At 44.8% G+C, this 24,988-nt stretch overlaps 1 protein-coding gene and 1 long non-coding RNA gene across 9 annotated transcripts in view; both read left to right on the top strand.

The window, feature by feature from the left end:
* Positions 1-5,402, top strand: part of SPOCK1 (SPARC (osteonectin), cwcv and kazal like domains proteoglycan 1) — a 471,671-nt gene extending 466,269 nt beyond the window's left edge. For 3 of the 5 annotated variants that reach the window (XM_073355488.1, XM_073355491.1, XM_073355493.1), the window contains 2 exons: positions 718-855; positions 3,739-5,402. In XM_073355488.1, the coding sequence (XP_073211589.1) occupies positions 718-855; positions 3,739-3,929 (329 nt within the window). In that variant the 3' untranslated portion in view covers positions 3,930-5,402. The remainder of the gene's footprint in view (positions 1-717; positions 856-3,738) is intronic. The other 2 variants (XM_073355490.1, XM_073355489.1) reach the window with 2 other exon arrangements.
* Positions 5,403-11,180: 5,778 nt separating this feature from the next.
* The window catches only part of LOC140915598 (uncharacterized), a 50,493-nt gene continuing 36,685 nt past the window's right edge, over positions 11,181-24,988 (top strand). For all 4 annotated transcript variants that reach the window (XR_012160211.1, XR_012160212.1, XR_012160213.1 and 1 more), the window contains exons 1-2: positions 11,181-12,672; positions 13,438-13,632. This is a non-coding gene — a long non-coding RNA (uncharacterized lncRNA). The remainder of the gene's footprint in view (positions 12,673-13,437; positions 13,633-24,988) is intronic.

Here is a 24,988-nt window from a genome sequence, read left to right as displayed (position 1 = left end):
GGTATTGTAGCTGGCACCAGTGCACACAGAGGGAGTAAAGAGAATTAAGAAATCCCGATCCTGTGTGGTTGCATTAGGGTTATCCCAATCCTTGTCTGGATCCTCAGCACAGCAAAGCCCGTGCACAGCCAGTGCTCTTGTGAGCAAGTAGGGGGGAAGGAACAGGGAGTGTGTCAAGCAATTGTTCTGCCACCTCTCCCCAGAAGCGCTGGACATAGCAAGCTTCTGCGAGAGATAAGAATAGGAGGCCAAGTTTGGCAGTCCAGAATGTATATTTTCACTTTAAAATGGCACTACTTTTAATCAAAAAGGAGAAAATCTTACAGGTGGTTCAGAAATCAGGACCACTGGCTAGAATTTGAACCAATGCAAATGTTTTCAGTTATATCTATCTATCTTTCTACACACAGATACTCCCAATGGGCAACAAATGAACTGAAGTCAACAACAAACACTAGGTGCAAATATATATACGGAGATGGAGTTAAAATGGGAGCTTGGGCCAAACAATCCACAGTTTGAGTGTTAGTTTTGTAAATCCAGAACTTGATCCAGGACTTTTTTGTAAAACCAGAGCCACTCCAGGTTGCTCCATTTGTAATTTATGCCATATTGAGGCATTTTACTTTAAACAAGAAACAGGCCAATTACAGTATATCTTCCTGCTTGATCCTGTAAAGACTAGGATTTACTAAGGAAACCTTTTTCTTTATTCAGGTGTTTTCCTTCCACGGTGCAATGAGGAAGGATATTACAAAGCAACTCAGTGTCATGGAAGTACAGGGCAATGCTGGTGTGTTGATAAATATGGAAATGAGATTGCCGGCTCAAGAAAACAAGGCACCGTTAGTTGTGGTGAGTAATGACCAAGACAACACAAAAATTAACATTGTTGTAAGCCCAGAAATTGCTGTAAGATCAGCCATGATAACAAAAAGCGACAATACAGGAAACATAATTAGCAGAGTCCCAAATGTTCCCATGTATTCCAGTTCACAATATAAAAGTGTCTGTGTGCTCACAGATGTACCTTTGTCTTGGAGCGTGTGTACAAGAGTATGAAATTGGCAATAACCACTGATAAGAAAATGTTTTTCCTACCAGCTTGGCAAATGCAGTAGATGCTATTAAAATAAAATATATGCGGTTGTTATGCTTGGTTATTAAATATAGTCCTCCCTATACAGTAGAATCCACATTTACAGGGGCTTCATAAATCAGGGTTTTCTTGAGAAGGGAAGGTTTTTAACTATACAAAGTTTTATAAATTAACAACCAGGCCCTATAAAAGTGCTACAGTATTATTACACTGACATGTAAAATTACTGGACGGCTCTATATAATCAGGCAAACAAAAATTTCTTCAGTGTGACTCAGTGTAATGATAGCTTCAGTTGCTCTACTTCCAGCAAGAATAGAGAAGGCAAAGCTTTAGAAGCTCTAAAATGTACATGATTACATCCTAAGTCGCTCTGTCAGGGTCAGCGGGTGCTTTTGCAGGAGCCGATGTGCATGAGTATACATAAAATCAAGCAATTGCAACATATGCATAGCATTGGAGAACCATTTGCACGTGTGGTTACCAAAGATGGGCACGCAGATTCCTGTGTGCCCACCTCTGTCCTCATCCCAGCCAGATACGCATCCAATATAGGCAGGTAGCATATGTGTGCATGAGAAAGCAGATCCCAACTCCCTGGTGGTCCAACCCCAACCCACACAGCACTGCCCCATCCCCACTATGCCACCAGGGGACACCATCACAGGGCCTAATAACATCAGCCACACTATCAGAGGCTCGTTCACCTGCACATCCACCAATGTGATATATGCCATCATGTGCCAGCAATGCCCCTCTGCCATTTACATTGGTCAAACTGGACAGTCTCTACGTAAAAGAATAAATGGACACAAATCAGATGTCAAGAATTATAACATTCATAAACCAGTCGGAGAACACTTCAATCTCTCTGGTCACGCAATCACAGACATGAAGGTCGCTATCTTAAAACAAAAAAACTTCAAATCCAGACTCCAGCGAGAAACTGCTGAACTGGAATTCATTTGCAAATTGGATACTATTAATTTAGGCTTAAATAGAGACTGGGAGTGGCTAAGTCATTATGCAAGGTAGCCTATTTCCCCTTGTTTTTTCCTACCCCCACCCCCCAGACGTTCTGGTTAAACTTGGATTTAAACTTGGAGAGTGGTCAGTTTGGATGAGCTATTGCCAGCAGGAGAGTGAGTTTGTGTGTGTGTGTCCCCGGGAAAAAAAAAGGGGGGGGGGTGAGAAAGCCTGGATTTGTGCTGGACATGGCCCACCTTGATTATCATGCACATTGTAGGGAGAGTGGTCACTTTGGATGGGCTATTACCAGCAGGAGAGTGAGTTTGTGTATGTATGGGGGTGGAGGGGTGAGAGAGCCTGGATTTGTGCTGGAAATGGCCCACCTTGATTATCATGCACATTGTAGGGAGAGTGGTCACTTTGGATGGGCTATTACCAGCAGGAGAGTGAGTTTGTGTGGGGGGGGGGGGTGGAGGGTGAGAAAACCTGGATTTGTGCTGGAAATGGCCCAACTTGATGATCACTTTAGATAAGCTATTACCAGCAGGACAGTGGGGTGGGAGGAGGTATTGTTTCATGATCTCTGTGTGTATATAATGTCTGCTGCAGTTTCCACGGCATGCATCCGATGAAGTGAGCTGTAGCTCAGAAAAGCTCATGCTCAAATAAATTGGTTAGTCTCTAAGGTGCCACAAATCCTCCTTTTCTTTTTGTGTGAATCAGTTGCACTGAGAGGGCGTTTCAGTGTCTGTGCACATTCAGTTCTTTCGTACTCCGCTGAGGCTGGCCTCCGAGAAGGAAGTTAGTGTTGATTGTGACAGAGATTTTGTGAGGTGGACGAGAGCCGACTGGCAATTTTTGACAAAACATTTTTATTGGAAAATTGACAATTCATTGACACCAAAACTTTTGGCAGGGAAGGGTCAGTTTTGCTGACTTTCTTGACTCACTTTTTTTTTTTAAGTAGTACAATTGCCTCAGTATTTTCTGACTGAAATATTCTGGTTTTCTGATTCAAAGCAAGTTTTTGTTTTAAAAAAAGCTAATTGGGATAAAGAAACCCATTTAACAGTCAAAATTGAAACACAGTGTTTTGAAATTATTGAAACAAAATGCTTCAGCTGAACCACATGAAATGTTGGGGGGAATTTTCAGTTTGTGAAATATTTCGTCGTGAATCAGGACAAATGGGTTGGGTTGTTTTTTGTTGTGGGGTTTTTTTTGAAATCTTGACAGTTTTCATGGGTTGGGAAAATTGTTTTCCATCCAGTTCTAATGTAGACATTTGACTTTCAGGAATTGATCCGAGACCACCAACTCATTTCATGTAGACCACCAAACAATCATCAGATGGTAATGATTTTCAGTCACCATTCACCTTGGATGGATTTAAATTGGAAATCTAGAGATGCAAGGCCTTGTATCTTATTCTAGATCCCACTGAAGTATTACTTCCTCCCAGATTTGTGGTCATGGGCACAACAGATGTATGTACATTTTTAAGGGGGCCTGCTGTACTGTCCTTCGCTAAATTGCCTCTTTAAAAAATCAATTTACTGCACACAAAAAAAATAAAGTAGTTTGCATAGTCAGAACATTAACAAGCATTGACTAAAGAGATTTTTGGGTTGTTGGGTAAGAGAATGACCTTTTATTCTTACCTATTTTAGAAGAAGAGCAAGAAACCTCAGGGGATTTTGGCAGTGGTGGATCTGTTGTATTACTGGATGATTTGGAACAGGACCGTGAAGCAGCGAAAAAGGACAAAGAAGGGAAAATGAAGATTCATGTAAGAGCAGCTAATGAGGATGATGAAGATGAAGATGATGATAAGGATGATGAAATTGGTTATATATGGTAGTTGTCACCGTTCTGAGGACTCATGTTTTGCACAATATTGCAAGTCACTTCATATCTCTGCAATTGTATCTGAGAACATCAGGCACAAAATCTCTCTCCTCTCTGTTTAATTTTGTACAGTATATATAATTTTTAAGATGGCTTTTTTCCAACTAGCTACTGGTTTGAATGCAGTGAATTTATTTTCTATCAACAGGGCTCTTGAGTTTTGTTAGTTTTGTTTAAGCAAAGTTTCATAGCTTAATCTCCACCCACACAGCTTGTGAAATATAGTTTATGGGATTAAAAAATAAGAGAGAAAAAACAAACCAGTGCAAGAATTAGAAGCCTGTTTTATGTTATCAACATTGGAGAAGTTTTGTCATCAGCTGTTAACTGAATTTTCTGACCATGCTATAAGTAATCGCTTTTCTTTTATGCAGTAGGTGCCTCAATTTCTCTCCTGTGTCTGCCACTTGTCGCTAAAGAGCCAGTCATCTGTGTATAATAACTTCTGGCTCGCTAATATTGATGGTTTTAAATCAGGAAGAAATCCATCAGTATTTTTTTTTCACTTGCTCTAAGAATGATTACTACAGGCTCAGTTCTGCCCTTATTGAAGTCAATGTTAAAACTCCCGTTGTCTGCAAATGTGCAGGATCAGATCATTGTCACCTAGTTTTCATAGTAAACAATATGATCTCGATCCTGAGAGATGCTGAGCATCTACAGCTACCACCAACTTTGAGCCTCATAGCAAAGGAACATGATTTAACCACCTTCCAGAATGTTGGAATGTTTTGTAAATCTAGATCATTGTAACCATTTTCCAACTAGCAAATCTTGGGTTTCTGTTTTAATTAGTTTGGACTAAGAGTTTGCCCTAATGTCATGCATGCTGCCTCTGTTTCTGGAATAACACACTAATGGATCTGCTGGAAATCCCTTGTTCTTCATTTAGTCTAAGTAACTCCTCATTCCAAAGCTAGGAAGCTGTCAAAGATACTCACCATCAAAAGTAATAAGCTGTCTCTTCTTTATTTTAAATTGTGAATATTTATTTAGTCTGTATAAAAAACAACCTAAGATAGTCATGTTTCCAACTAACATCCTTTCTGCTTAATATGAAATATCATGCACTCCTAATACACACCTATAAAATAGAAGAATAGTATTAAAATTGAATCCTATGATTCTTTAAGCCATTCCCATTTATTCATATCTCCACAGTTGTATGACAGCATTCTGAAGCTAAAATATTTACTGCTCTTCCCTGTTGAAAGTCATGGGTAAAATGAATGTACCATATCATGTCTTTTATCCCTTTTGTTATTTTATCCAGATTATCGGAAAACATGATAACGATGAGGAACCATGGGACAGAATACGTTTGTAAGCAGTTCATTTTTGTATTGTCTACCATCTCATGGGTCTTTAGTGACTGAGGGGAAAAGAAAAGGAGGACTTGTGGCACCTTAGAGACTAACCAATTTATTAGAGCATAAGCTTTCGTGAGCTACAGCTCACTTCATCGGATGCATACCGTGGAAACTGCAGAAGACATTATATACACAGAGACCATGAAACAATACCTCCTCCCACCCCACTCTCCTGCTGCTAATAGGTATGGGGGTGGGGGGGGGTGAGAAAACCTGGATTTGTGCTGGAAATGGCCCAACTTGATTATCATACACATTGTAAGGAGAGTGATCACTTTAGATAAGCTATTAGCAGCAGGAGAGTGGGGTGGGAGGAGGTATTGTTTCATGGTCTCTGTGTATATAATGTCTTCTGCAGTTTCCACGGTATGCATCCGATGAAGTGAGCTGTAGCTCACGAAAGCTTATGCTCTAATAAATTGGTTAGTCTCTAAGGTGCCACAAGTCCTCCTTTTCTTTTTGCGAATACAGACTAACACGGCTGTTACTCTGAAACCTGAGGGGAAAAGCATTGCTTTAAATGTTTCCAAATAAAGGCCTGATCCTGAAAATTCTTCAGCCCACATAAGTAGGGATTTGCAGGCTCCAACCCAAAGGTTTCATACTAGAGAATCCACTGTATGTATGATCTTATGCAAGCCCAACAAATGGACTCCGTATGCCTTGCATTGTTTTCTGGACACCATCACAGCACCTATGTGCTTGTAGCTAAGACTTAAAACATTTTAGCAACTTAACTTGAATCTTTGGCTAGAATTCATGTGTGCACAAACACACACACACACACACACACAGTTGAAATACACACTAGCTCCTGTAGTTGACATTATAAACAGCAAAAGCTGGTTTTATTTTTAAAGTCTTGTTTCAAAACCTTTGCCTGCAATTTGTTTTGAAGAAAGAAAATTTTCTCATTACAAACAGAACTTGTCTGAAGGGGAGAAATAATTTGTTTCTCCTTATCTAGCCAGTGTGCAGGTGATTTGAAAGTAAAAGGGAAGGCTTCATTCACACATGCATCCATGGAATTCACTGGTACAATAACGCAACAAAATGGGAAAGTCCCTTGACAACAGGAATTGTGAACATCAAATGAGCTTATATTTTACTATTTCAAACACAAGTTGTTATAGGGGCTTAGTTGTTTTCGGCTGTTTTATTCTCTGTTTGTCTGGAGTCATGACCTGAAAGTTAATAAAGAGCAGGACTGCATGATTGGTGTTAATAGAAAAGGAAGCAGCAAGGGTATCCACTGTGGTTTGGTTTGCTCTTTGTTTTTGTGCGGAAAAATGGTTGGCAGCTAAGGCAATTGGTGGAAATCCTACAATCCACTCTGATTCATGGTGATTACTTTTTAGGGCAAGATTGAGCCTTTAGAGTCAGCCCTAAGCATTGAGCAGCACATAGCCTCCGCAGCCCCGGAGCAGCCCCCAGAAAGCATTGTGCCTTCGGAGGCACTGTTCCTCCAAAGTTCCCTGCATGCACTGGGTGGGACGGGGAGTATGCTGCATAAATCTCCCTCTTGCATGCAGCCAGCTCCACTGACCGGTGCGTGGTGGGGCATGGAGCCATGACTCTACCTGCTTCTTGCCCATCTTCAACACTTCCCCAACCTCCCTCTGCTCACTTACTCCCATGGGGGAGTACCACTTGTGCAGCCTTGCCGTCTTGCCACTAGACCGAGATCCATATAGGTCCTGTGAGGCTGCATGGAGAATGGAGTGAGGGGGCCTTTCTCCCTCTTACTCCTCTCTGGGTATGTCTACACTGCACTCTATGCACAGGGCGTGACTCAGGTTTGAGCCCAAGTGCCCCTTCTGTCCATACATCAATGAGTCTGACTAAGGCCAGCAAACACTCAGGACTAGGTCCTAGGACCCTGCTAGGGACTGTGACTCAGTCCAACCCCTGTCATTTTGCAGTGTGGATGCAGCTCAAGCCACAGACATGTAGTATGGGTGCATTAGCACAGCTATGAGACCTGGATCCAGCAATTGTAAGCCCAGTTATACAATGCAGTATGAATGCTCAAGCATGGGCTTGGAAATACACAAGCCTGGTTCACACAGATTCAGGTTTACAATGCAGTGTAGACATAACTTTTGTGCCCGTGCAGGACGAGAGTACTGTTTAACCCTAAGCAGACATGGCCTCCAGATGCTCTCTCAGGCCACAGGAGAATCCCGCAATGAATTTCTCATTATGCTAAAATTGGGGGGGAGGCATTGTTTTAGGGGGTTGTGTATGTGCAAAGAAATAAATGCAGCTACTGTTTTGCATGATCCAGATGGTTATGTCCTGTCTGTGATGCTGGTGAGTCAACTTCTTTATTTGACTTCTGATGTTTATAGATTGCTACCAAATGAGCATAAGAGAGACAGAGATGGGAAGCCCATTGTGCTCTGCTGTATAATGAGTGACGAGAACAGCAACAAAATGGGCCTGGCCCTGACCTCATTTACACTGGTGTGAATCAGCAGTAAGGCCATTGATTTTACTGGGGTTAAATGGTATAAAACTGCTGTGAAATCAACAGCATCCCCAGTGTGTTCCAGACCAAACCAGTGATTTGGAACAGCCTCAGGAAGCTGGGCTTTGACTCCTTTTAGTTTGCTTCCATCTCTTGAAAATCACTTTTTATAAATTACAGACCTCGAAAAGAATTCTCTTTTCTCCTTGCCTTTGACAAAAAAGATAGCGATTTGCAAAAGGAACAAACACATCTTGTAGTTTGACATCATTGTTACTTGAGCACGGTCAATATCTTGCATCTCGCACATCAGATCTGGCTTCATTTGGAGCTTGATTTTAATCAGATGAAGTCTCTGGTTTTGCCCACTGCCTTTCCCAAGCCCACGGCCTTGCCATTTCACAGACTCCAGGCCCCACCATCAAAGCAGAAGGGGCACCCCATCGTGCCATGAAATCCAGGGGGTCTCCACAATCATTAAGAACTATATCATGAAAGCTGACACCATACCAACATTCTGCTAGTGCTAAACTCAGCCCAGGGCAGCTGGCTCCTACACGGTGCTGTGCACCACATAAAGCTTTGAGAGTCAAATCTTCTGCTCCCTTACAGCCTGTATAATCAGGTACTATTCAGAAGAAACGCAGGTGGGTAGGGAAGATGTGAGTAGTGGCTGCAGCCTCTCTCTTCCATTTGCACAGGGCGTCAGGTTACTGCATCCACATTCCTACAGATCCTGTAGGATCCTCTTTCATTCCCTGCATTTTTTAAATATTTCCTTAAATAAATCTAGTCAGTCTTACAGCTTAATTGACAGGCACTCTGGTCACTCCAATGCCCAGCTGGTCTTCATCCTCATTCTCTCTAGCGCTAGGGCCTCATCCTGTAGCCTCTTCTCACCTGACTCTTCCAGGTGAGACTGGCTGCATTTATTTTCAGCAAATATGAAGTAATCAACATTAAAGTGAATGCATTACAGTCCAAGACCTGTGCTCAGATGCACCTGTACAAGTCCCATCAGAGTCAATGGGGTGTTGTGTGTACATCTGAAGGCAGAATGTGACCTTGAACAACTTCTTCTGTAGCTCCCTGGGTGACACTCAACTTGGTCTGGAGGGCTTGTGCAAAGCTCTTTGCCTCCGTTCAGCTCACAGGTCCTGGTTCAGGAAAGCATCCCTCTACAGGAAATCACCTTAACTGCGTGCTTAACTTTAAACATATGCTTACGTGCTTTCCTGAATGGAGGTCATAATTTGAGAAGACTAGCACCATTATCTAGTTTAGTAGAGTAGAAATACAATGTATCATGTAAAAAGCTATACAGATTGTATAAAAAAATAATGCCCCATATTTTGGTAAGAACTGTATAAGACGGAGCTGCATGCTTTGAGAAAAGCAGTTAAGAATATGTCTGGATCTAGGGACAGATCCCCAGCTGATATAAAGCTCCATTGAGGTCAATGGAGCTACAACAGTTTCCACCCCCTGCCACCTGGCAAATCAACTTGCTCAGCAGAATAATATAATTTTGCCAATCACAGTTTCCCACCGAGTACAGAAACTCCTGATTTTTAACTTTTTGTTATTTTATTACTGCTGTTGTCAGATTAAGACAGCAGGTAAAGCACATGCCATTAACGGTGGAATGACAAACCAGAGTTCTTTCTATTGATTTTTTCCGGCCAATTGTAGAAGATGCTTTAAGAAGATCTCCCAGTTTACTGAAGTAGTAAAGCAATGAGGCATTCAGTGCATTGTATCCAGAGCCAGTGGCCATTGCAAACTGCAACAGAATTAAACAGCCTGCATGACAATCAGGAGGTTTGTAGGGAGCATTTCACTTGCTTCTGGCTTGATTTAATTCCCATTTTTGTTACAAAGTCAAATATTCCACTTGCCTCAAATTGTTGACCTTCCAAATGTTTTCTCATTGTGAAAGATGGAAACAGAGGAGCGCCATTGTTTAAAGATGGAGACTAATTTTATCACATTTCCTTTGAAGGATTATGACACATCGTGAAGTATTATTTTATGTTTCCAAGTGTCCTTTTCACTAGTATTGTTAACTCAAAATATCCCTTGAATTCAGTTTCTGACATAATTTTTGTTGTTGGCATCTTCATGAACACGATGTAATCAAAATGTGATCAAAATATTTTGGCTATTGTTTTAACCCATTTTCTGTGTTTATTTAATATTTATTCTACAGTTTATATTTCCGATGTAAAGTTTATTTTGAAAACAACACAATTTGTTAGTGAAAGCTTCTCTTTGCCTATCCAGCCTACTCTAGAGTCTCGGTGTACTTTCCTGGCATAGGAATATTTTAATGTTTGCATGTTTTTTGCAGCATTTTTCACCCCAGGCAGCAAATGACATAAGATCTAAGGTCGTCATTTGCTACAGACCACAAGATCTCTCATGCTTAGCTTCTTACACTTTTTGGCTTTCATTGCAGTCTGTTCTGTATGTCGTTCTAGTTCATAGACTGCTTTGTACAGGTACTATACATGAAAGAGCCCTTTCTACAGTAGGTGGGTTTTGGTCTTTTTATACTTTTCTCAATGCTGCTGATATCCGTTACTGTTAAATGTGGTGTGTTGTAAGGAGAGATCCAAATATTACGTGTTTAAGTTTGATGTCCCTACTGTAGATGGAATGTAGGCTGTCATAGTAAATTAGATTAGCATAATAAATTCTGAATGCTTTTTCCATGAGGCGTTAACTGGAATGTGAACATTTTGTTAACCTCCTTGGTTAACTGTAAATGCTTAATTGTAGTCCTAAATAGTTAAATTTTTGTCTGTCTCAATAAATTTTAATTTGTCTGCGACTCCGCATTGCCTTCCTTTTGTTTTATACTGTGGGGATCCAAACTACGGTATTGCCATACTTAGAGTCAGCAATAGAAGCATGTGCTGAAGTGCCTGGTCCGTGTTATTTTTCAGTTATTTTTCAACTGTACTTCTGTTCAATGTCAGCTCTTAAATCTGTGAAGTTAATGTCATGTCTTTAGAAAGATGTACTTTAAAACAAAAACCTGGTAACTGGGTGTATTAAAAATGGATTAAAAAAACAAAACCTAATTAACTTAGTTTCTTTTCCAAGCTTGTTTCCTCCCCAATTAGGTTTTGCAAATTGTGGTTTTCTGTTTAATAAGTCTCTCCTGAAGGTATCCATCGCCATGCTATCTAGACACTTTAACATCATTACCTACAACATCAGTCAAGTGAAATTAAATGAAAATACCACTGGTAAAAAATAACAAACCATTTATAATTCATAATTGTATAAATCTCTACTTTTGTGTCTCTGGCTTATTAAATATCATCCAATGTATCTGGCTTATTTTCAGTACAATAACATTAATTGACTTTAAAGACCCACTATTAAAAACATAGTTCTGCCAGGTATTGAAAGGAAAATGATTTTTCCATTTCCTTTCTGCCCTATTTCCATACATTTTAATCAGCATAAAAGCATATTTCGTGGATCAGACCATGTGTTACCAGAGTGGCTCCTTAGATTCATAGATTCCAAGGCCAGAAGGAACCATTGTGATTATCTAGTCCGACCTCCTGTCTAAAACAGGCCATAGAACTTCCCCAAAATAACCCCTAGAGCAGATCTTTTAGACAAACATCCAGTCTTGATTTAAACATTGTCAGTGATGGAGAATCCACCACAACCCTTGGTAAACTGTTCCAATAGTTAATTACTCTCACATTGTCCACTAACACTGTTATATCTAAGATGCTTATCTGGCCCCGATCACAGCAGTATCTGAACACTTCACAACCTTTCAGGTATTTATCCGCACACCACCTCTGTCAGGCAGGGCAGTGCTATTATGCCCAATGTACATATTAGGAACTGAGGCAGAGCGGGGCTAAGGATCACATTTTTAAAGGTACTTAGCCGTTGCTGCACTCGGCATGACAGCACCTAACTGATGTAGGAACCTAGGCCTCATTTTCAAAAGGGATTTAAGCACTTGGGAGCCTAAATCCCATTGACTGCAACACTGAGCACAGCAACACCTAAATATCTTTAAAAATCTGGGCCTCAGTGACTCAAACAGGAAGTTGGGGAAGTGACCTGAGGTCTCCCAAGTCCAAGACTTGCACTCTAACCACTGGGACCATCCTTCCGCCCTGCAATGCTGTAAATTTACATGGCTCTCTACAAAGAGAGCAAGACATGTTCCCTGCTCCAAAGACATTGGTCTCAATGGACAAGGCAAGGCATGAGGTCACATTCAGCACAGGGTGGTTGTGGGGGGAGATTTTTGGTGAGGGAGGCCAGAGGAAGGATTCCTGGAAGAAGTGAGTTTAAAGAGGAGGTTGCACAGGAAGTGAGATAGTGGCTTAGGTGCGGAGATGCAAAGCTGAGAGTGTGAGGAGAAGATAAATGTAGAGAGACTGGGTTGAAGAGGCAAGAAGGAGGTAGACGGAATAAGAGCAGAGATGTAGGTAGGGGAGATTGTCATGGTGTCTGAGTGTAATAATATTTACTTTTATTGTGGTAGCTCCCAAGAGCCCCAGTCAAGGATCAGCACCCTTCGGCGCTAGGCACTGTAGAGACAAGTCACAAAGAAGCAGCTCCCTGCCCCAGGGGCTGGCAGTCTGGGTGTCAGGACACAACATGGACAAAGAATGCAAGCACTGTAATTGCGCATGCTAGTTGGGTGCACAATTGTGCACCTCACCCCTTTTTATTTTTTAAACTGTCTGTCGCTTTACCTCCATAGAGGCAAAAGTCCTTCCCTACCAGTTATTGACTAAAGCAATTTTTCCAGAATAAAGCTGACCTGAGCTGAGATAGACACCAGAAATCCAAGAGCACCAGCTTGACAGGTGAGTTGAAGAAGAAACCCCACTAATTTACTTACCCGGAGACTCCTTTCTATTACTTTCTATATCAGATCAACATGTAATTGCATCCTTTTTGTTAATCCCAAATACCGAAAATATCACAGTCAGACACCTTTATCCCACTCACAGACGGTTTTGTGATGTGTAATCCAAATCACAAGAGGGAACTGTGATATCAAAGGCAGGTACATGTTAAGCATCCTCCTTAAAAGTATGTAAAATTAATTAATCACATTCTATGCTATATGTCAACTGTTAGTGACAAAATAACTTATAGTATGTTAAATTGCCTGACCTTGAGTACAACTGAGTTTATCCTTAACAAAAACCACTCCAAAACTGTCTGACTCATGTCAGATTTTAGATATTATGATGCTGAGCACTATAGGAAAAACTAAACTCAGGAGAGCGTGAGGTATTAAATGGATTTTCTGAGCTGGTTTTTCTATCCCTTCTGTTTGTACTATAAAGGCCAAAACTGCAGCCATCTTGCACCTTGTTTTGCATCACCCACATAAATTCTAGCCTCCTCTGCTCCTGATGTATGTCGACAATGGCAAATTTTGAAGTGCTGACATGTTATGAACTGAGCAAAAATGAAGTGAAGGCTTCAGGCCCAAGGACTGAGAGCTGTAAAAGTCTATCGGCCAGTCCATCTCCAAACCCAGGGTTCAGACTGCCCTGTGTTATGGTTTCCCACGTGTGAAGAAAACCTGTATTTCTCAGTCTAAATTATTTTTATTTCAGATAAAGGAAAGCAGAAACAAAAAACAACCCTCTGTGACCCTTCCTCTTGTAAGGCACCTTGCTACCATCTGCCCTTAGCATGAGGAAGTGTTGTCTGAGCCTGCTCTGGGACAGCTCCCCAACTCAACCAGCCATGAGCAACACAAGCGCTCCCCCCCACCCTCAGCCCACACAGGCTCCACTGTCCCTCTGCAGGTAAGCAAATGGCGTGTTCCAACCTCCGAGTCCTCCAAGTGTCTCCCTGGAGTGCCCAGCCCCTAAGCCACTGGACACACACAGAATTTCTGGCTCCTCTGTTCCCAAAGGAACCATACACCACAGCTAATTAAACACAGCTATGCTTGACACACAGCACTTAGATTTGTTTATAGAAAAAGCAAGTCCAAGTTTACGGAACAAAGAACAGAGGATCAGGGGATTGCAAACAGAAATATTGGGAACGAAGAGTTAGATATAAAATAAAATCATAACACACGTTCTGGAGCCTAAACTTAACTAACATGCTGCCCTCTTGTCAAATAAGGTGCTGTTCCACCTCCTTTTCATAATGTTTTTTAGCCGGGAAAACTGAGACCTTCCTGTCATAAGACCAAGCCTGTCTGCTGCTGCTTTCTCTCTGCTCCCCTAGATTTATTAGAGGTGTCCTTTGGTCACCTATAAACAGGGTTCTCTTGGTGTTAGGCGCCTATACCAGTTTCGCTAGAAGCTTGGGGGCCGGGCAGAGGACTTTCAGCTCAGTGGTTAGGGTACTCACTTGGGCTGTGGGTTCAAATCCGTTGTCATCAGGTGGAGGGAGGACTTGAAGGGAAGAGTCACTTACATTCCAGGTGAGGATGTAACCATTGGGCTAAAAGTTGCCCTCTCTCCCAAGCCTGGCCACTTTGTGTAAGCTCACCTATAGAGGCCCAATCCAGTAGATGAGTTCTGAGCACACGTACCGGATCGAGGCCCCAGGTGAGGTAAGGGGAGGAATGCCTGTCTCTCCTAGGTTTGTTCAGATGCCTGGCATGGGGCTGCAGTGCAATGCACACAGGTAAAAATATAGGGAGCTTTTACTGCAAAAAAATAGGTACCAAGTGTGTTTAGGGTTTGGTGGCAGCTGAACGGGGGTTTTGTGACTCACGGTGGGGCCTGATTCTGGTATTTAGGTGCCTAAAATGGCAGTTAGGTACCTAAGTCCTTTTGTGAATCTAGCCAAGATCTCATTCAGCGCTATCTCAAGTAGCAGCCTGTTTGGGTAGGATGGGCTGAGCTCTGCACCCAGTTACACAAGTGGAGTTGTTAAGTTCAAGGCATCTACACTGAAAAGATAGAAAAAAATCTCAAAAATACTCTTTCTGGAAGGTCACAATGTAATACTACTTTAGTTCTTAGATCCCAGAACAATAACACGCAAACCAAACATAGAGAGAGACAAACAGGCTGCTCCCTAAGGCAGAAGGCACAACAACAGCTTGCTCTAGGTGGGCTCTTTGCAGCCTTCCCAAAGAAGACCCAGATCACACTGCTTTGCTCAAAGTCCCCTGCTCCTCAAGCAGGACCAGGAAACCTCTTGCAATTGAAAGTGATAGCTTGTAATTTTAACAGTTTTCAATACCACAAGAACTACTCCAGCGTTACAAGGGTGGAACTGAGAGCAGACTTTGGCTCCAGATTCTTTTTTTAATCTATGTGCAATGGCATCTGTGTCCTTTCAGTGCAAAACTGGCTTTCTCATCTGGCCTCAAGTCAATTTTTCATCCTACTTTGAGGTCATTGTTCCTTAACTGAATCTTCAAATGTCTTTTTCCTCCCACAGGCACTTGCAAGTTAATTAAACTTTTAACAATGAGTTACATCGGCAAGAGAATAGGATATCGGATTGCTCATCCATTTTACATAATTGATGAATTAATGTCCTTACTAATTGAGTCAGGAAATCCTCCTTTAACATGGAGCCAGACTGTATCACAAACAATTGGCTGTGGGGTTAAGTTGAAATCAGAGTTCTTGGTCCCAGAGGCTGTGTGGTGAGACACATCTGGGTTATCTTCCCTAGAGTTCTTATGACGGCTTTTTGCTGACCCTGGTTTCTGCTATACCCACCTATTTTCTGGCATCAAGATATCCTACCTTTCTAGCCTCTTCTCACATTTGTAAGTTCCAGGCCTGATTCTCTACTACAGCTGAGCCAATAACTAACGTTTTTGTTTTGCATCCGATGAAGTGAGCTGTAGCTCACGAAAGCTGATGCTCAAATAAATTTGTTAGTCTCTAAGGTGCCACAAGTCCTCCTTTTCTTTTTGTTTTGGTGGCTAAATTGAAAAATACAGGGTGGACTGGCAGGGACCAATCTGTTCATTTCAAAGTGAAAATAATTTTTTTTCTCTTTTTCTTGCCAAAGCAAAGAAAGGTTTTTAGGTCGAATGACATGTTTAAATGTTGATTCAAAGTGACATTTTTGTAAACGAAATGTCGATTTGAAACGAGATTTTGTTTTAAAAATACTGTTTCAAAAGGAAAGATCCAAATGGTTAGTTGAAACAATGCTGAAACAAAACCTTCTGACATTTCTGAAAATCTTTAGTTGTGTTTTTCCCAGCCAAAACTATTAGTCAAATTCTACCTGAACCTGTATTAATAGTGGTGGTGCCCTGGAAAATGCATTTTTTTGGTGAATTTACTATTCACCAAAAGTTTTTTGCCCACCTCTATTTTTCACAGCCTCAGATCTTGGGTCTTCATTTCACCCTGCACATAGCAGATATAAAAACACAGTCATTCCGATCTGGAAACTTTTTGCACCAACTCTGCTTGAGTGTAAATGCCAATGCAAAGTGCATTGGAGAATCAGGCCTTCCATTTGGTAACCTTCAAAGAACTGCACAGTATGCCCTTCTCAAAAGGACCTCCTTGTCTCTTGTGTGTTAAATTCAGTCTTAAGTCTTTCCTTGGGAACAATCACAGTTGAAATAGGGCATACTTGATCGCTACCGTACTGTTTAGCTGAGGAAGATTATCCATAGAAATAACCTCTCACAATGGCTTGCATTTTAATGTCATTTTCGTTCTCATTTCCTCTAGACCTGAGAGTACCTTATATTTCTACTATGAGATAGTGTCATAGAGTCATAGAATCACAGACTTTAAGGTCAGAAGGGACCATTATGATCATCTAGTCTGACCTCCTGCACAACGCAGGCCACAGAATCTCACCCACCCACTCCTGTAACAAACCTCTAACATATGTCTGAATTACTGAAGTCCTCAAATCATGGCTTAAAGACTTCGAGGTGCAGAGAATCCTCCAGCAAGTGACCTGTGCCCCACGCTGCAGAGGAAGGCCAAAAGAAGGACAGATTAGTATGAGCTGACACTTAGACCCAGCCCATGAGTATACTTTACAAGGGATCTTCCAGTACCTGGGGTATTACATCAATTACTTCTAAATTATCAGACAGCAGAGCAAGCAAATACTTAAACACCTAGCCAGCGACTGATTTGGAATTGCAAATCCCTTTGGGATTTGCCATGATGAAAACATGCAAATATTGGGGTTTCCCTGGGTTTTTTTAATGTTAGAAATTGAGCTAATCTGGCCTCATAGCATATATTCTTCCAACAGCTGCATCCTTGGCAGAAAGGACGACAGTTCCTTGTAGTTAAGGCACTAGACTGGGACCCAAAAGACCCTAGCTGTGGGACCATAGGCCAGTCACTGAACCTCTGGGCCTCAGTTTTGCCACCTGTCAAATGAGGATAGTAGCACTTCCTAGCTCCCAGGGTGTTGTAAGGATAAATCTATGTATGTTTGCAAGGGGCTTAGATACCCTGAGAATGAACTCCCCAGAAAAACCTATAAATAATATCATCCTCAAACACGCCTGGACCACAACACGCACAACTCCATTCATTCATTCATTCATTTAGCAAACCTGGGCTTTCTGTCCAAGTTAAGGAGCCTGTACCCTAAACATTAACCTAACCCAGAGCATATCTGTACAGCCCAAATATTTTTAAATCTCACATTGATTTAATTGAAACCTCAGGAAGTTTGTTCCAGTCATGAAATGTCGTCTGAGCAGAGCTACTCTGGTCAAAATGTCAATGACTGAGGATTAAATTTAAAGCGAGTATTTAAAATTTAGGCGTTAGAGGGAGATGGAGGAATTGCATCTGTGCTTCAGTTTCAGACAGTAAATCTATACTCTGGATGTCACATGCACAATGCTGACACCACATCACTGATTTTTTAATAACTCCCCAGAGTAAAGGAGGTCATGGGCCTTTACGATCTCTCCACTAGGGGGTTATGCATTTCTAGGTCATGTATAAGACCCTACCAAATTCATCGCCATGAAACACGTATCACAGACCATGAAATCTGATCTCCCCCGTGAAATCTGGCTATTGTAGGGGGGATCATGGTATTGCCACCCTTACTTCTGCGCTGCCTTCAGAGCTGGGTGGCCGGAGAGCGGTGGAGGCTGGCGAGAAGTCCAGCTCTGAAGGCGGCACTGCCATCAGAAGTAGCGCAGAAGTAAGGGTGACAATACCATAGCCTTGTAACCCCCTTTTGGGTCGGGATCCCCCTGTTGGAGAAACACTGGCTTGAGGGCTTTACATGTTTATATTTTTAAATACATATTCATCGTTTGTCACAACACTGTCAAATTTAAGATTTAAATGTCTGAAACAGTGAAATTCAAGATTTTTTAAATGCTATGACCATGAAATTTACCAAAATGGCCCGTGAATTTGGTAGGGCCCTGAGTATAGTTAAAGTGGTACAACTTTTATGTGTAGACAAGGCCTTAGGATTTAGATGGTCAATCAGATCTGTACTGGGTTCTGAAACAGCACTGGCAGAGTGCTGCAAAACCCATTTCTAGACGTTGATGGAGACAGCACCTTACTGACAACAGGAAAATGGGTTGGCACCACCTTCTACTTTTATTATGCAAGGTATGTTATCTGAGGAAAGGATCCAAGATTCTGGCCTGATGTTTTGAAGGCCCATAATAACCTGCTTCCTTCTTCTTTTCCTTGTCAAGGCCAGCTTTCCCAGAAGAGGAATCACATTTCAGGCCTGAAATGCTTGGATTACTTACAGTTTGTCAGACAGTAATTTATATTTATTGTTTGTGTCTGTTATTTAGGCATGTTCACTATTCTCCTATTTTAGTCATTTACCCTGTAAGTTCTCTTCTTGCTTTTTCAAAAATTTCATACACACTCAGTTTATCAATTATATCACCAAGACATGTTTGGAGAGCATAATTTGTTTCTAAGGCATGATTTCTGGCAGCATGATTTGTTTTCATGTTTTCAGGGAATTTTAAGTTGACAGTGTCTTCAGGGCAGAAACTAAAACGTTGTGAACCCTTTTCCCATGGAGCGTTGTAGATTGGTGCTAAGCCTCTTGCAAAAAAAAAAATGTTATTTGGGGCATCTTCTGCCCTGTTCATCAATTCTGTAGTTGGTTCAGGGATAGATACAGCTATGTTTCTCTCTTGAGTTCCATTAGAAATTACATCTACTCCCGCAAGGCTTCTCCTACAAAACAGCCCACTTCTGCTGTGTCTGAGCATCTTTTCAGTTGCCAAAGTAACAGTTCATTCAACTTTCAGAGGTCTGAAAGGGCACTCCGAGCCTTTGAGTTTTGTTAGATCAGGCAGAGCTAAGACACAGGGTTGTAGTCAATGTAATTATATTTAATGAGGAACTTTGAAGAACCGTGCCTTCATGTTTCTATGTTAGGTTGTGTATTAAATTGCATCCTTTCTTGCAACAGCAGTGATTGAAAAGCTTCCCTTTGAGGTATTACAACAAAATGCATTCCTACAGCCCTGGATTTCAAGTGGGCCAATAGAACTGTCCTTGTCTTTGCTTGTAACATTGTCTGGAAATATTACTCTGTACATCTTGGTTTGAACCTTACTGGGCTGTTTTTGGTGAGATGGGAGGATCAAACCTTTGGCATTTATCCAAAAATCCAAGACCTTTCTGTGCAGTGCAGTCATCTAATCTCCTGTGCTTTGGGAATCCTGCTATCTGCACTTATTTATTTACTTTGCTTGTCCTCTCCTCTGTGTTCTTCCTTGGTACCACTCACCCAAAGAGGGAACTTCGGAATCTGGCTTTGAGTACACTAGCCGTGTCTGAAACCATTCCCACTAGCGTCATTGGCAATAGCAAGAATATGAGCACTAGGGCAGACAGGTTGCCCAGCCCCACTCTGGAGCTGCAGATAATATGTAAAACTCAGGGCTCTTCTGCCCAGCTCTGGTATCTTTCCAGGTAGAAAGGAAAGAGCCCATTGAATTGTCCAAAAAAGATGTAAAGGGATCATCCAGTATCTTGGCCATCATTCCCTCTCATAGTGAAATCAGTTCTTCTTTGAATGCTTGTTCACGTCCATTCCACATTAGGTGTGCGCGCGCTGCCTGCACGAGCATCAGAAACTTTTTCCCTTAGCAACTCCCGTCAGGCCGGCGGGGCCCCCCAAGTGGCATCACTGCACCGTGCATATATACCCCCGCCGGCCCAGCTTCCTCCGGTTCCTTCTTACCGTCCATGACAGAGTTGGAACAACCCCTCTCTCTCTCTCTCTCTCGTAGAAGAGCAGTCCCTTAGCCTTTAGAGTAGCTGTTATCAGTTTGTTAACATACCTATTGTGGACACTTAAGTCATTAGGTGCTTGGACGCCTCCAGCACCCACCCCGGACCGCGGGGCATGCCGCAGGCCCACAGCTTCACGGCTTGCGCCACGTGCCGCAAACCTATGCCAGTTAGTAACCCCCGTGAGTCGTGTCTACGTTGCCTCGGGGACGGACATCAAACTGAACAGTGTAGGATTTGCAAGATGTCTAAGCCAAGGACAAGGAAAGAAAGAGACTTTCGTCTAAAGCAACGGTTGATGGAGGCTGCATTGCAGCTGCCAGGCCCAGAGCGCCTGATGCCGGCTCAGGCTTCCTTGGTGCGTAGTGCCCCGGAGCCGTCGAGAGACCCAGAACCGGCTAAGCACAGTAAACTGTCGGCCCCAGAGCGTCAGGCTAGGCCCCGGCACTGCTCATCCTCCCCCGTGCAGCCCCTGGCACAGCCAACGTGCCAGTCGTTCCCCACGCAGGAGGCCGGAGCCTCCCAAGGCCCCGAGCGCTGATCAGAGCAGGAAGGCTGCGGTTCCAGTGCTGACACCGGGGGTCCCAGCAGCACAAGCCCCACCGAGCCCAAACCTAAGTGAGCTCAGTGCGGACGATGGGCTCGAGGGCATAACAGATCAGCCTTCTACGCCTGGCATCTTTGAGACTGCAAAGGACCTCATCAAGCTGTCGGCGGCAAGCCCCCTCCCGTATGGGGAGAACCCTCTGGTACTCATGCCTCGGCTGCTGTCGAGGGGTAAGCCAGCATGGTGTGCCGCTCAAGGACACCGTCCCGGCACTGCTCCCGGAGTTGGTCCCGGTTGAGCTCCAACTCCGCAGACTCTCACTTGCCAGTGGTCCAGAAGGAGGTTTCGGCACCGGCAGAGGGTCAGTGCGAAGAAGTACCAGAAAGGGCACGCCGCTCTCCAGCACCACCCAGAGACCGGCACCGGGAGGAGTTGAGACGGCCCTCGCCAGAGGACTCCCACAGATGGTCCCAGACCAGGGAACGCCGGTCCTGGTCCCAGTCCTTGTCCCAGGGATACCAGTACCGCTCCCACTCAGCCAGGAATCACTCATTCTCAGGAGCGCCACGGGGCCCCGTCCAGGGCAAGTTACTCAGTGCAGCGCTCCCAGTCCCCGCACCAATGCCAGATGGTGCTGAAGGCTACAGTATCCAGGCCTCCAGCATCCCCCCAGCATAAACCGGAGAGACCGGCACTGAGCCCGGTGCCGTCCCATGGACTCCCGCCCCAGCCTGAGCCAGAGACCCCTCCCACGGGAGAAGGGGAGCAGGAGGACCAACCAGAGGGGGTCAGCAGCTAACCACCTTGTCTTCCCCAGATGAGGGGTGGCGGGTACAGAAGTGACCAGCCCTCCGCCGATAGACCATATAGACCACCAGGAATTGCTGTGCAGGGTCGCCCAAAACTTGGGGTTGCAGGCCAAGGAGATGGTTGAGCAGGAGGACCCCATGGTGGACATTTTGAGCCCTGAAGGTCCATCCAGAATAACACTCCTGCTCATCAAGACCATTCAGTCCAACTACAAGACTATATGGCAGATCCTGGCCTCCAGAGGTCCAACGGCCAAAGGAGTGGAGCGTAAATACTTTGCCCCATCTAAGGGCTATGAGTTCCTGTTCTGCCACCCAAGTCCATGCTCCCTACTGGTCTCAGCAATAAACGAAAGAGAGCATCATGGATAGCAGGCCCCAGCCCCTAAGGCCAAGGAGGCAAAATGCCTGGACCTTTTTGGCAGAAAGGTGTACTCATCTGGGGTGTACTCATCCTTCAGTTGAGGATTGCGAACCAGCAGGCCATCCTCAACAGGCACAATTTCAACTCCTGGGTGGCGGTGGGGAAGTTTAAGGACAACCTCCCGCAAGGTTCCCAACAGGAGTTCACGGCCCTGGTGGACGAGGGCAAGACAGTAGCCAAGACCTTTCTCCAGGCCTCCCTGGATTCGGCAGACGCGGTGGCTAGAACAATCGTGTCAGGTGTGGTCATGAAGTGCTCAGTGTGGCTCCAGGAGTCAAGCCTGCTGCCCGAGGTCCAGAATGCACTCCAGGACCTCCCCTTCAAAGGGTCCGGGCTCTTCTTGGACCAGACAGACACGAGGCTGCACAGCCCCAAGGACTCGCAAGCTACGCTTAAGTCACTGGGTATGTACACCGCGGCGACCCAGAGGAAGCCCTTTAACCCACAGCCTCCCCCTCAACACCAGTACCAGCCTCACCAGAGGCATGAGCCTTACCGTAGATGAGGCAGGGATAACAGGTGATGGCGTAACAACAATAGTAACAATAATGCACCGGGCCAGAACCAAGGCCAGAACAAACCCCAGCTGGGCACTAAGCCAGGCTTTTGAAGGTGCTCTTGAGGACAGCGCACCAGACCAGTCACCGGATCCATCCCTTTGATTCCTGAACCGCCTGTCCCGTTTCTCCCGTGCGTGGTTCACCATTACGTTGGACGGTTGGGTCTTACACACGGTGCGGAACGGGTACTCGCTGCAGTTTGCCTCCCTCCCGCCCTCCCATCCCTCTTCCCCATCCCTCTTCAGGGACCCCTCTCACAAGCATCTCCTAGAGAAGGAAGTCCGCTCGTTGCTAGAGGCAGGGGCAGTAGAGGCAGTGCTGCACAGCCTAAGGAGGAAGGGGTTCTACTCCCGGTACTTCCTCATCCCCAAGGCCAAAGGAGGCCTTCGCCCCATCCTAGACCTGCGCAGGCTCAACAAGTTCCTGGTCAAGGCCCAGTTCCGCATGGTCTCTCTGGGCACCATCATCCCTTCCCTGGATCCAGAGAACTGGTATGCTGCCCTCGACATGAAGGACGCGTACTTTCATATCGCCATCCTCCCAGGACATAGGCGGCTCCAACGCTTCACCGTGGGCAGAGAACATTACTAGTTTGAGGTTCTTCCATTCGGTCTAGCCGCAGCCCCAAGGGTGTTCACGAAGTGCATGGCGGTGGCGGCGGCCTTCTTACGGAGGCAGAGAATCCGGGTGTACCCATACCTCGATGACTGGCTCCTCGTGGGCCGATCCGAGGCGGAAGTGCGGGGCCATGTGGAGGTGGCCCTGAGGTTGTTCTGCGAGCTGGGGCTCCTGGTCAATGTCCCCAAATCCATGCTCATACCCACACAGAGTGTGGAATTCATAGGGGCAGTCCTGGACACAGTGCAGGCCAGGGCAAGCCTTCCTGTATCCCGATGCCGGGCTATCCAGCAAGCGGTGGCCTCCCTGCGCCAGTTTCCAATGACAACGGCCGTGTGCTGCCTGCGGCTGCTAGGCCACAGGGCAGCATGCATGCACATGGTCAGGCATGCCGGACTGAGACTCAGGACTCATAAATGATCTGGAGGATGGTGTGGATTGCACTCTCAGCAAATTTGCGGATGATACTAAACTGGGAGGAGTGGTAGATATGCTGGAGGGCAGGGATAGGATACAGAGGGACCTAGACAAATTGGAGGATTGGGCCAAAAGAAATCTGATGAGGTTCAATAAGGATAAGTGCAGGGTCCTGCACTTAGGACGGAAGAATCCAATGCACAGCTACAGACTAGGGACCGAATGGCTAGGCAGCAGTTCTGCAGAAAAGGACCTAGGGGTGACAGTGGACGAGAAGCTGGATATGAGTCAGCAGTGTGCCCTTGTTGCCAAGAAGGCCAATGGCATTTTGGGATTTATAAGTAGGGGCATAGCGAGCAGATCGAGGGACGTGATCGTCCCCCTCTATTCGACATAGGTGAGGCCTCATCTGGAGTACTGTGTCCAGTTTTGGGCCCCACACTACAAGAAGGATGTGGAAAAATTGGAAAGAGTCCAGCGAAGGGCAACAAAAATGATTAGGGATCTGGAACACATGAGTTATGAGGAGAGGCTGAGGGAACTGGGATTGTTTAGTCTGCGGAAGAGAAGAATGAGGGGGGATTTGATAGCTGCTTTTAACTGTCTGAGACGTGGTTCCAGAGAGGATGGTTCTAGACTATTCTCAGTGGTAGAAGAGGACAGGACAAGGAGTAATGGTCTCAAGTTGCAGTGGGGGAGGTTTAGGTTGGATATTAGGAAAAACTTTTTCACTAGGAGGGTGGTGAAACACTGGAATGCGTTGCCTAGGGAGGTGGTGGAATCTCCTTCCTTAGAAGTTTTTAAGGTCAGGCTTAACAAAGCCCTGGCTGGGATGATTTAATTGGGGATGGGTCCTGCTTTTGAGCAGGGGGTTGGACTAGATGACGTACTGAGGTCCCTTCCAACCCTGATATTCTATGATTCTATGACTCTGCAGGCATGGCTCACTTGGGTGTACCGCCCAGGCAGGGACCCCCTGGACTTGGTAGTGACAGCCCCAAGAGACGCGCTGGACTCCCTGCTGTGGTGGCAGTCCCGGCCTGTGGTTTGCGAAGGCATCCCCTTTGCCACCCAACAACTGGACCTGACGCTGGTGACGGACGCATCAGACCACGGATGAGGGGCTCACCTGGGGGACCTCATGATGTAGGGGTCGTGGTCCGGAGCAGAGTGGTGAAGGAGCTCAGGGCACTTCATCTCGCCTGCCAGACCTTTTACGCCACTCTGAGTTGTCACAGCATGACAGTTCTGACAAACAACACTAATGCCATGTTTTATATAAACAAACAGGGAGGGGCTCATTCCTCGCCATTCTGTCGTGAGGCTCTCCTCCTCTGGCATCTTTGCATAGCCCATGCAATTCACCTCGAGGCGTCCTATCTCCCGAGAGTACGAAACGAGCTGGCGGATTCCCTCAGCAGGTCGTACCACATGCACGAGTGGACGCTCAGGGTGGACTTCGTGCTTTCACTCTTCCACAGGTGGGGGTTTCCCTGGGTAGACCTGTTTTCCACCAGGGCCAACGCACAGTGCCCCTGGTTCTGCTCATTCCAGGGCCGCAGCCCGGGCTCACTCG

This window comes from Lepidochelys kempii, chromosome 8 (assembly GCF_965140265.1).
Source record: "Lepidochelys kempii isolate rLepKem1 chromosome 8, rLepKem1.hap2, whole genome shotgun sequence".
NCBI classification, from domain to species: Eukaryota; Metazoa; Chordata; order Testudines; family Cheloniidae; genus Lepidochelys; species Lepidochelys kempii.
This window is presented reverse-complemented; position numbering and strand designations above follow the sequence as displayed.